General features: G+C 46.6%; 1 protein-coding gene across 1 annotated transcript in view; it reads right to left on the reverse strand.

The window, feature by feature from the left end:
* Positions 1-7,705: 7,705 nt before the first annotated feature.
* The window catches only part of MED19 (mediator complex subunit 19), a 3,937-nt gene continuing 258 nt past the window's right edge, over positions 7,706-11,384 (reverse strand). The window contains exons 2-5 of the mRNA XM_015409529.1: positions 10,290-10,546; positions 9,473-9,569; positions 9,144-9,238; positions 7,706-8,895 (exon numbers count right to left, since the gene is read on the reverse strand). Of these exons, the coding sequence (XP_015265015.1) occupies positions 8,827-8,895; positions 9,144-9,238; positions 9,473-9,569; positions 10,290-10,546 (518 nt within the window). The 3' untranslated portion in view covers positions 7,706-8,826. The remainder of the gene's footprint in view (positions 8,896-9,143; positions 9,239-9,472; positions 9,570-10,289; positions 10,547-11,384) is intronic.

An 11,384-nucleotide genomic window follows, 5' to 3' on the forward strand; every position in this document is an offset into this window, starting at 1 on the left:
CTGGAGAAGACCCTGATGTTGGAAAAGATACTTATGCCACCCCATTACCAAATTAAGGTATCTTCTAACGTTATCCAGTCCTTTATCCATGTTAGCGCCGCTGCTTTATAGTATAAATTCCAGTTTGGTACTCCAACCCCCCCCCTTTAATCTTGCATACATTTACGATTAATTCTTGGTTTCTTATTGTGTCCATATAAATTTACTACAAACTCTTTCCAATTCTTTAAAATAATTTGTTTTCCTTAGGATTGGTATATTTTGCGCCAGAAATATATACCTAGGTAGAATGTTCATTTTTAAAACCGCAATTCTGCCCATCATTGAAATCTTTAGATCTTTCCATCTTTATCCTTTTTTAGTTTCATTAAGTAATTTATTATAATTATCCTCTATTAAAGTAATGTTTTGACTTGATATTGTAATTCCTAAATATTTAACCTTTTTAGTTATTTCCATCTTAGAGAGAGCTTGAATTTTATCTTTTTACAGCTTTGTACAGTTCTTTGTTAATATATTTGTTTTCTTAAAAGTTAATTTTCAGTCCTGCTACTTGTCCGTACTCTTGTATTGTCTGAATTAAGTTAGTTATTGATGTTGTTGGATTTTCTAATATAAATACCAGATCATCTGCATATGCTTGTAATTTAAATTCTTCTCCTTCTATTCTAAGCCCCTTAATTAGAGTGTTGTCTCTGACTTGTTCTGTTAATGTCTCTAGGGTAAAGATAAATAATAATGGTGATAAAGGCCATCCTTGTCTGGTCCCTTTCTGAATTTTGATATCCTGTGTCATATCATTGTTTACTTGTATTTTCGCTACTTGTTTATAATTATTTTAAAAAAAAATTCAAATTTTTATCCCACCCTCCCAGCCAAGGCCAGCTCAGGGTGGCTTACAAGCAGATAAAATTCCAACAATATGTACAAACACATCAGCAATTAGTATAAATACAAAATTAAAGTGTCATGTTAAAATCCAATATATACTAAAGTGCTAGGTTTTGCAACATCAGCCACATTGATCTGCTCAGACGTCATAAGAATTAAGCAAACTCCGGAGAATGGTGGAAGAGACGAGGGCCTGGCATGAAGTGGTCCATGGGGTCGCAAAGAGTCGGACTCAACTGTACGACCGTACAACAACAAAAAAGCCCCAAAGGGGCTGGTTCAGCACAAGGGAATTGGGTGCGTTCAAACATCAAGTGGACTGTGGCAAGGCTTCCAAGGACACTTGATCCCAAGGCAACTCCTGCACTTCCATGTGCCCACATCTGATCGTGACCAGGAGAAATGAACACCATGAGCCAACTCCTCTCCCCGCTGCGTATCGCCCCAGGCAAACATGATCCATATTCTCACACACACACACACCTCAGGGGGAAAAAATAGTGGTGGGGGGGCCGTGCGGGCTGGCTGGCTCTTCCTGCCCAGGGGCTCTGCAGGTGCGCGCGGAGCAGCTCCCTTGGGGGAAGAGGGGGTGGAGGCACTGTGCGCAACCACGTGATGGAGGCATGCAAATGTACATGGCGCCAGTGGGGCGGGGGAGAGAGATCAGCCTGAGCCCAAACCCCACCCCCAGGCTGGCCTGTGGGACCCTCCCCTCCCCTGCGGGGGAACTGGCCGCGCCTCTCTCCTGCTTCCTGGCCCAGCTTCCTTCCTTCCCTGAGCGGTGCTGAAAGTGCTGGCCTCACCTGGGGGCCCCATGCCCCTGCCAGCTCCAGCAGGGGGGAGTCCTCCGGGCGGCCCAGAGAGCTGGCCTGGGCTCCGTTGGAAGTTTGGGGGCTGGGCACCAGGGGCCCCCACCGTCGCTACGAGCCTGTGGGCAGTAGGTTCAAGGCAGAGAAAAAGAAATGCCACTTTACACATAGAGTGATTAAAATGTGGAATTCGCTGCCACAGGATACAGTGATGGCCACAGGAATAGACAGATTTAAAAGGGGATTAGGTAGATTCGTAGAGGATAGGTCTATCTGTGGCTACTAGCCATGGTGACTGAGGAGAACCTCCACGTTCAGAGGCACTAAGCCTCTGTCAGACTCCTAGTATCGTAATAAGCACGCTTTTGAATAAAAGGTAACTTTATTAGAACTGAAGGTGCATAACAGGATCACTGTTCAGAATGAGCGGGAATTAAACAGCAAGACATATTATAGTTCATTCGAACTACTGGGGCCCAATTGCGGGGTTTCCCGCTCGCGCCTTTGGGCTTGGGAATAAACGGTCCTCGGCAGAGAATGCTATCTCTTTCTCACGGCATTTCATGAGAGCTTCATTTCGCTAACAAGCACTTGCAACCACCTGTGGCCTTGGGAGAGATAATTGTTTCAGCAGTCTAAATAGTCATGCGCATCTACAGTCTTGCAGCTAAAAGCAAAAGCAGGCAAACGAATACAGGCACGCAAAGCAAAACATTGGCAGCTCGCTGACACTGACTCCCAATGCCAGAAGGCAACTCCAGGGGAAGGCTTCGCCTCTATGCCATGTTGCTGGTCATCCAGAGGAATTGGTTTGCTACTGTGTGAGACAGGAAGCTAGACTAGATGGCCTATTGGTCTGATTCAGCAAGGCTCTTATGTCCTTGTCACACTGGGTGTTGACCTCCCACCCTTAACCGTCCTGAGAAAGTGTTGGGAGGGGTTGCTGAAGCCTCAGAATGGGGGCCGTGGGGTCACTTCACTGCTGCCGGGGCTCCCTGCTGTCACTGCCTTTTCCTGTCCAGCACCGTAGCAGTTTCCAGCTGCTCTTCCTCCCCAGTCTCAGCGTTTCTAACCCCTTTTATCCCTCCACCGCTCCTCTCCCATCTCTCTAGTGGTTCCTCTTCTTGCCGCTGCCTTTCCCTGGGCATCCCTCTGGCCTGGGCAAAAGGGCCTTTTCCAGGCTCCACCACTGCTCAGGCCTCAGCTGCAGTTGGGGATCAGTCAGGTGTCAAGACACCTCTCCCCCTTCTCGCGGCTGTGTTGAGTGCTTGTGCCGGTCCGGATAAGGTCTCCGGCCTCTCCTCCACCTTCCCCAGCATGTTCCCCAGACACGAGGTCTGGCACAACCCGGCACTCCCTCCGCCGCCCACACGCCTGGCTCTCTCCTCCCCAGGTCTTCCAGCCGCCAGCCCTATTCCCAGCATCCAGGCTGGTGATGTAGGGCGCCATAGGGCGCCATGGTGGCTTGGACTCGGGCATGTCGGGTCGGGGTTTGCCAGGGTCCAGATCACGTCATTCTGATGTCGACTCGCCACTGCAGGTGTCCCCCTCGGGCCAGCCTATGCCGGTGGGGTCTGGTCCGGACCCAGCCATTTCTTCTTTGTCACTCTGCAGTGTACCAACCCTTCCAGACCTATAGGTGACCTGCCTGTCTAGGATGCCCCCCTCTTATTCAGTGGGAAAGTAAAAACTTCCTTCTGTGCTTCTGGTTCTGAGATCCTCCTATAACAGCAGCAGCAGAAATGGATGGAGGGAAAGAGCACCGTAACATTGGAATGGGGCAACAGCTGAGACTGTACAATAACAGAGAGGGTGATATGAGATCTAGCAAGAAAATCAAGGGGGAAACAAATCAAAAATAAATCTCTGCTTTTCTAACAAAAAATTCTCTGGCTATCTTACATTAATTTTTAAAAAGTGGCCCTTGGAGTGAATTGAACTGTGTAGCAATTGTGTTACTAATCTTGATGAGAAAAACTGCACCTAGCTTTACCCGCAATAACAACACCCCCCACTCAGTGCTTTATTGTTGCAGGAACTAAATGAATCTGTTTTTGTGTGAGACTGTGTGAGACACTAGAGAACATTGTTCCATAGTTTCCTGGCTCCCTTTGGGCCTCTTAGCCTAATTTGTCTCATGAGCTTGGTGCAAGAACAAAATGGAAGAACCATATGTTCCACATCAAACTCCTTGGACGAGAAATACAATGTTTCTGATGCTTTTAAGCTGTGGAAGAGGTATTCTTTATCTGGAAGCCATGCTGACTAAGAAATAAGGTTATGGTCCCACCTTCTCTATCATCTATAGATCTATTTCTCAAGTGTGAGCAATCTACTCACCTAAATCCATGTATCCAGTCCACACTGAGTTTTTTCTCCGAACTTGTGGGGACCCCCCCCCCCCAGGTTTGCAGAAAAACCTTAAAACTTTGAAAAAATACATAGGGGTGTTTAAATCCCCCCCCCAATGCGCTTACCTTTTTTGGCATAGTCTTAGCAATAATAGGGGGAGGGGCGGCAGTGGGCCTGGGAGCAGCAGTGGGCCTGTTGGTGGCAGCGGCAAAGACGGGGGGAGCTCAGGAGCTGGAGTGGTGCTTGAGGCCAGGAGCCACGCTGGGCTCACCAGCATCCACATCAGGGTGTGGGAGGAGGAGAGCCACACCAGACACATTGTGAGGCTGGAAGGGTTCGAGAAGCCTCAGCAGGCTTGGCCAGCATTGATAGGAGGTGGAATGAAGTCTCAGCCAGATACAATGTCACAGAGTCCACTTTCCAAAGCAGCCATTTTTCTCCAGGAGGACACAGCTCTGTTTGGAGATCAGTTATAATTCTGGGAGCTCTCCAGGTCCCACCTGGAGGCTGGCAACCTTAGGCCTCGCAACACCCATCCTACTTGAATGACTAATCTTGGCCTGGCTGCTTGCTACAGTTCAATGGCAGCCATCTTATGAAAGTTAGTGTGATTACACAGTCGCTTCTGTTTTATCATTGGTTCACATCATACATCCTACCCCTGATTCCACCTGACCTTTTCTCCTCTAAGTTAAATAAAACATTTTATTTTGAACTTTCAAAAGCCTCTCATGTGCTATTTCAGAAGCTGAGTATGTGATTTTGTTTCTTCCCTCAGTTTCCTGGGCCAGCATCTTTTTATATTAAAGTGACTGGGTGGGACAGCTACAGACAAATAAGAAAATAGATATAGGGGCTGCTCAGCAAGAAAGAAGAAAAAAGGGAAAATCCTGTGCATGAGGGAGGGAAGAGGGGAAATCACCAGAGACATATATTAATCATAAAATAAGTCATGTACTTTAAGTTAGCTACTAGCTCACAACTTTACACAGTGCCCTCAATGAGAGAAGATCCAATTTATGCAGTTGTCACTCCTAAACCACTATATAGCTATCACCAGTTCTGTCCCTCACTTCCCAGTTAATGGTAACTGGTTTACTATGATGTAAGAGCTGGCCCTATGAGGTGAGGAGGGGAAACAGCCACACCACTTTTCCTTTGGACCAAGACTCTTGGTGCTACTATAGTCACTGTGTTACCTCATTCCAGCTTTTGCTCTGGTAACAGAAGACCTTAGCCAACAAAATTGCATAAAAGTAACTCACATTAGCCTGAGCTTTGGCAGACGTAGCTGAGAAGGCAGGCAGCACTAAGGGGCAAACCTTGCTGCAGCTTGCCTGTTTCCTTTCAGGAGTAATAAGATTGAGGTGACGAGAGAGGAGGTCCTAAAACTGATAAGACAACTTAAAAACTGATAAATCACCAGGCCCAGATGGCATACATCCGAGAGTTCTGAAAGAACTCAATTGTGAACTTGTGGATCTCCTGACAAAAATATGTAATCTCTCCTTAAAATCAGCCTCCATTCCTGAGGACTGGAAGGTAGCTAATGTCACTCCCATCTTTAAAAAGGGTTCCAGAGGAGATCCGGGAAATTACAGGCCAGTCAGTCTGACGTCGATACCGGGTAAATTGGTGGAAACCATTATTAAGGAAAGAATTAGTAGGCACATAGATGAACAAAACCTATTGAGGCAGACTCAACATGGGTTCTGTAAGGGAAGATCTTGTCTCACTAACCTATTAGTGTTCTTTGAGGGGGTGAACAAACATGTGGACAAGGGGGATCCAATAGATATTGTTTACCTTGACTTCCAGAAAGCTTTTGATAAAGTTCCTCATCAAAGGCTCCTAAGTAAGCTCAAAAATCATGGGATAAAAGGACAAGTCCTTTTATGGATCAAAAACTGGCTAATTAATAGAAAACAGAGAGTGAGTATAAATGGGCAGTTCTCCCAGTGGAGGGGGGTAAGCAGTGGGGTACCACAGGGATCAGTACTTGGTCCACTGCTTTTTAACTTGTTCATTAATGATTTGGAGTTGGGAGTAAGCAGTGAAGTGGCTAAATTTGCGGATGATACGAAGTTGTTCAGGGTGGTGAAAACCAGTGAGGATTGTGAGGCACTCCAAAGGGATCTGTCAAAGTTGGGCGAGTGGGCGTCAACATGGCAAATGGGGTTCAATGTGGCCAAGTGCAAGGTGATGCACATTGGAGCCAAAAATCCTAACTATAAATACACGTTGATGGGGTCTGAACTGGCAGAGACAGATCAAGAGAGAGATCTTGGAGTTGTAGTAGATAACTCACTGAAAATGTCGAGACAGTGTGTGACTGCAATAAAGAAGGCCAATGCTATGCTGGGGATTATTAGGAAGGGTATTGTAAACAGATCAGCCAATATCATAATGCCGCTATATAAATCAATGGTGCAACATCATCTGGAATACTGTGTGCAATTCTGGTCACCACACCTTAAAAAGGATATTATAGCTTTGGAAAAAGTGCAGAAAAGAGCAACTCGAATGATAAAAGGGTTGGAACACTTTCCCTATGAGGAAAGGTTAAGGCGCTTAGGACTCTTTAGCTTGGAGAAACGACGACTGAGGGGTGACATGATTGAGGTTTATAAGATTATGCATGGGAAAGAGCAGGTAGAGAAAGAGGTACTTTTCTCCCTTTCTCACAATACAAGAACCCGTGGGCACTCCATGAAATTGCTGAGCGGTCGGGTTAGAACGGATAAAAGGAAGTACTTCTTCACCCAAAGAGTGATTAACACTTGGAATTCACTGCCACAGGAAGTGGTGGCAGCTACAAGCATGGACGTCTTCAAAAGGGAATTAGATAAGCATATGGAGCAGAGGTCCATCAGTGGCTATTAGCCACAAGGTATAGATAGGGACTCTGGGGCAAGTGATGCTCTGTCATCTTGGTGCTTGGGGGGGGGTCAACAGTGGGAGGGCTTCTAATGTCCTGGCCCCACTGGTGGACCTCCTGATGGCACTGGTATTTCTGGCCACTGTGGGATACAGAGTGTTGGACTGGATGGGCCTTTGGCCTGATCCAACATTGGCATCTCTTATGTTCTTATGTTCTTAAGAAGTTGATGGAAAGCCACAGAAAAATCCTTCACACTGAACTGAAAAGGTCAACATGTCTCTCTTTCACGAACTCTTTTAAACATTAGCTGAATTTTACAGCTCAAAATGGCTGAATGATGAAATACATATAGGCATATTTTTCTATATCACTTCATGGTAAAACAGTCATTTAGGTGTGGTAGTTGTAATGGGACACAGGAGGAAAGAACACACAGAGGAAGTTAATGAAAAGGTGACTGAAGTGAAAAATACAGATGAAGTACCTACAGCCCTCACTTGGCAGCCATCCCACTAGTTTCTAAGAGCAATTAGAGAATACTAATCATATCACAAGTACACTGGCTAGTAAACCTGTTTTTAAAATGGCACTATGAAGGAATCTAGCTTGCCACACGATTATGATTTATAGTCCAATCATTAGAACAAAGTTTGTGTCCAGTGGCACCTTTTAAGACCAACAAAGTTTTATTCAAGGTATAAGCTTGCACATGCATATCTGATGAAGTGTGCATGAACACAAAAGCTTATATCCAGAATTAAACTTCGTTGGACTTAAAGGTGCCTGACTGGACTCCAAATGTGTTCTGTGGCTTCAGACCAACATGGCCACCTACCTGAATCTAGTCCAATCATTACTTATCTCTACATTCTCAGGCTTTATGAGCTTCATATAAAATTTCCAAGTGTTTGGACACTGACTATTCTCTTAAGGGGGAGAACCCCAGCCACCCTTGAAATCTAGCATAAGCGCCACACCAGACTTTTTACACTCCAACTTGTCACCTGAATTGCTGCACTTGGCTATAGTCAATGAAGGGCATTTGCATAAGCAGCTAGAGCTTACCAAATGTTCCATGCTAAAAGTGGTTCCACAGGATCACCCTGATTTAATCTCTCTCCCCTAAACTGATCATCTTAAAATTTGCACCCGTAGTTATGCCAAGGAAAATTATTCTATGAAGTCCTTTGGTAAGCAACTCATACATAAGCAGGGCAACACAGAGCACAACAGGACAAGTCTAGTGGACCTCCACTTGGTTTCTGAAGGCAAGAGCAGCTCTTCTATCTATCCAGCAAGCTTAATCCCTGGGAGATGAAATCCACCATTGTCTTTATCAATGTGCTGCCTTCTCCTGCCATACTCCATTCAGAGAGAGCCGCTTAGAGCAATCAGGTTATTATCCTATCCAGGAGTAAGATAGAAGCCATGCCCCATTAATAAGAATGCATCCGTGGAATTATTTACTTATCTGCAGAAGATTATGAAGCCACTTACAAAACCCCCGATAAATGAGGAAGCAGCCCTCAGGATTCCTTCAAATCATTACCATCTCTTCCAACAGAGATTTAATTAAAGTCTGACACAGAGGCATCCCAACTTAGTCAGGAACATTTTGTACCACATGACCCCCAAACCCTGAAACAATGGGCAAGGCTCTCTGACAAAAGACACCAGTCTACATCATGTCCCAAGCAGTCTGTGTGTTCCCTAGACAGAGACCAGTGGAGTCCTAGAAGTTCCACCCAGTAGTTGTCCTTTACATGTTGTTCCACAAGGTGAAGGGAAAGTATATGAATCAGCAGTTGCTCCACCATCATTACTTGTCCTTTTCTCAGCAAGCTTGCGGTACCTTCCTGGAGCACTCTCCCCATCCTACTTTCTGGCAGGACTTCACCGGAGACTGCTGCTGCTGCTGGCTTGAGAGCTGCCCACACCTGGGTGCTCAGGGCTATGCCGGTTCTGAGGGAAATGAAAGACACGTAAGAATAACAGGGAAACCTTATTGGTTTAGTTGTTTATTTCTTGTTGGGACTCAAGGTAGATAACCGAAAACAATACAGGAAGCTGATGGAAGCAGCATGAGCCACAAAGGAGTTCCAGGCCAGAAAAAGAGGCCTCTGCTCTCATACCCTTCCTCTCTGAGCAGGGTCTCCAACTTCCCAACGCTGAAAGGAGGATAGTTGTAAAAGGCTTACCCCACAACTCACCTTTTTTTTCTTTTTCTCCTTCTTTTTTCTTTTTCGCTCAGGATCATCCTCTTTTTTCTTCTTCTTTTTCTTGTGATCAGAATCTGAAGGTGTTTCTGCCAAGAAAGATTCAGTAATTGAAGGCGGCATAATTCAGACAAGGGTGGGGAATACTGGCAGCTTAGGCTCCATCTGGTGCTGTGGCTCCATCCTACTTTCTGGCAGGACTTTACCGGAGACTGCTACTGCTGCTGGCTTGAGAGCTGCCCAAGCCTGGGTGCTCAGGGCTATGCCGGTTCTGAGGGAAATGAGAGAAGACCACCACAGCACCAGATGAGGAAGCCTCTTACCTGGAGGGACAGGATCCTGGGTACGGCTTTGCTTATGCTTGTGCTTGTTTTTTTTCTTAGGTGGTTGGATGTGCATTAAACGACACTGCTCTGGCAGCTGCAACAGCACAAAAAGAAACAGAGGCACATTAGGACAGGGAGTATCACGTTGGTCTACTGCTGCAGAAGGTAATTATGAGGAAGGAGGCTGTCAAGACTTCCACAGGGAAAGCTCATAGTAGTTCACATTCTGTTGACAGCTCAGATTCCTGGGTCTTCTTTGAGTCAAAAGGGTCCAGCTATTCTGAAGCCACTAAGTGACATTATCTGCCAGGCTTGACCTTTCCAAACACAGCAAAGCTCAGGCTCTGCTATCCTCAGCACTTTCCAGTTATTCCCAGCCTATTGTAACACTATCTGCTACACTCTCAACAAATGGTAAACCTATCCTTCATGGAGTACTCCACTGGAAATCAAATAAAAATGATTCTGCTCTGTAACCAAGGAACAAAACCCACTGCCATCTGCCCAGTAATACTCTTTTCTATTACAAAGCAAAGGACTGCCATCACCTTCTGCTTGGGATCTCTATTGCCATTGTGTCAACCAAACTAGGTGAATCCTAAGGTGCTAGACTCAGTCTCTCATAGGAATTCATATGTTCCCCATGACCTTCAACTCGCACCACAACTTCACCCACGTGTGTGTATAATGTTCAGGCTTTCCAGCATGGGCAGGTTTTCTCTTCTATCAGGAGACTACAGTGTCATTTCCCATCCAAAGCAAAGATATCCTCTCCTTCACTGCAGTCCCCATACTGCTCCCATCTTTGACTTACCGGGCCTGCATGTAGACGAAAGCCTGTCAGCATTGTACCAGTGATGGGGTTGAATGAGCTCCCACAGATGGGAGGCTTCTCAATGAGAGAGCGTAGGCTGCTGTTGTCATGAGAACCTGGCAGATCTATCATCCCTGGCAGATCAGGCAGGAAGTTACTGAGCTTCTCCTTCACCTTTTTGCCACAAAACGTCTTGTAAGCATGCTCCAGGTTATAGTAGGTGATGAGGTTGGTGCTCCCTGTTAATTCAGTGGTGCCTGGTGCAAAACATAGATCATAACACATACTGTGATTAGTTTATCAGAAAACATTCAGAATAGGCCAGGTGTGGCTTGCAAAGCTCTGTTCTAAACCAAATTTCTTATGCCGCCCACTGCTTTATCTGGGTATGAAGCAATGCAACCCCCCCACCTTTATCTGGAACTACCACATCATTCTGAACCCTCTTGGTTCCCACTCATTTAAGTGTGCAGTACTCTTCCAAGGAAAGGAACACATATGTTGCAAAAAAAAACACACAACCCCAAAAAACAACAACCCTAGGTGTGATAAATTTTATCAAAAAAAGAAGAAGATTGGATTTATACCCTGCCCCTCACTCAGAGTCTCAGAGTGGCTTACAAGCTCCTTTCCCTTCCCTTCCCCACCACAAACACCCTGGGAGGCAGGTGGGGCCAAGAGAGCTCTTTGGAGGACTGCCCTTGAGAGCTCTGAGAGAACTTGTGACTGACCCAAGGTGCAGGTAGAGGAGTGGGGAATCAAACCCGGCTCCCCCAGATTAGAAGAAGAAGAAGAGACTGGATGTATTCCCCGCCCTTCACTACCCCCAAAGGAGTCTCAGAGCGGCTTCCAAGCGCCTTTCCCTCCCCCTCCCCACCAGAGAGACACCCCGTGAGTGAGGCGGGCGGGGCCGAGAGAGCCCTTGACGGAGGCGGCCCTTTCCCCCCCAGAGCGACGCCTTGCCCAAGGCCACCCGGCCCGCTGCGAGTGGAGGGGGGGAGGGGATCGAGCCCCCCGGCTCCCCCCCCCGAGGGCCCGCGCGCTGGACCACCGCACCGACCCGGCCCTCCCCCTGCTGTCACAGCGAAGGGACAC

The sequence above is a fragment of the Gekko japonicus genome, unplaced genomic scaffold (genome assembly GCF_001447785.1).
Source record: "Gekko japonicus isolate JY-2015 unplaced genomic scaffold, Gekko_japonicus_V1.1 scaffold1169, whole genome shotgun sequence".
In the NCBI taxonomy this organism is placed as follows: domain Eukaryota; kingdom Metazoa; phylum Chordata; class Lepidosauria; order Squamata; family Gekkonidae; genus Gekko; species Gekko japonicus.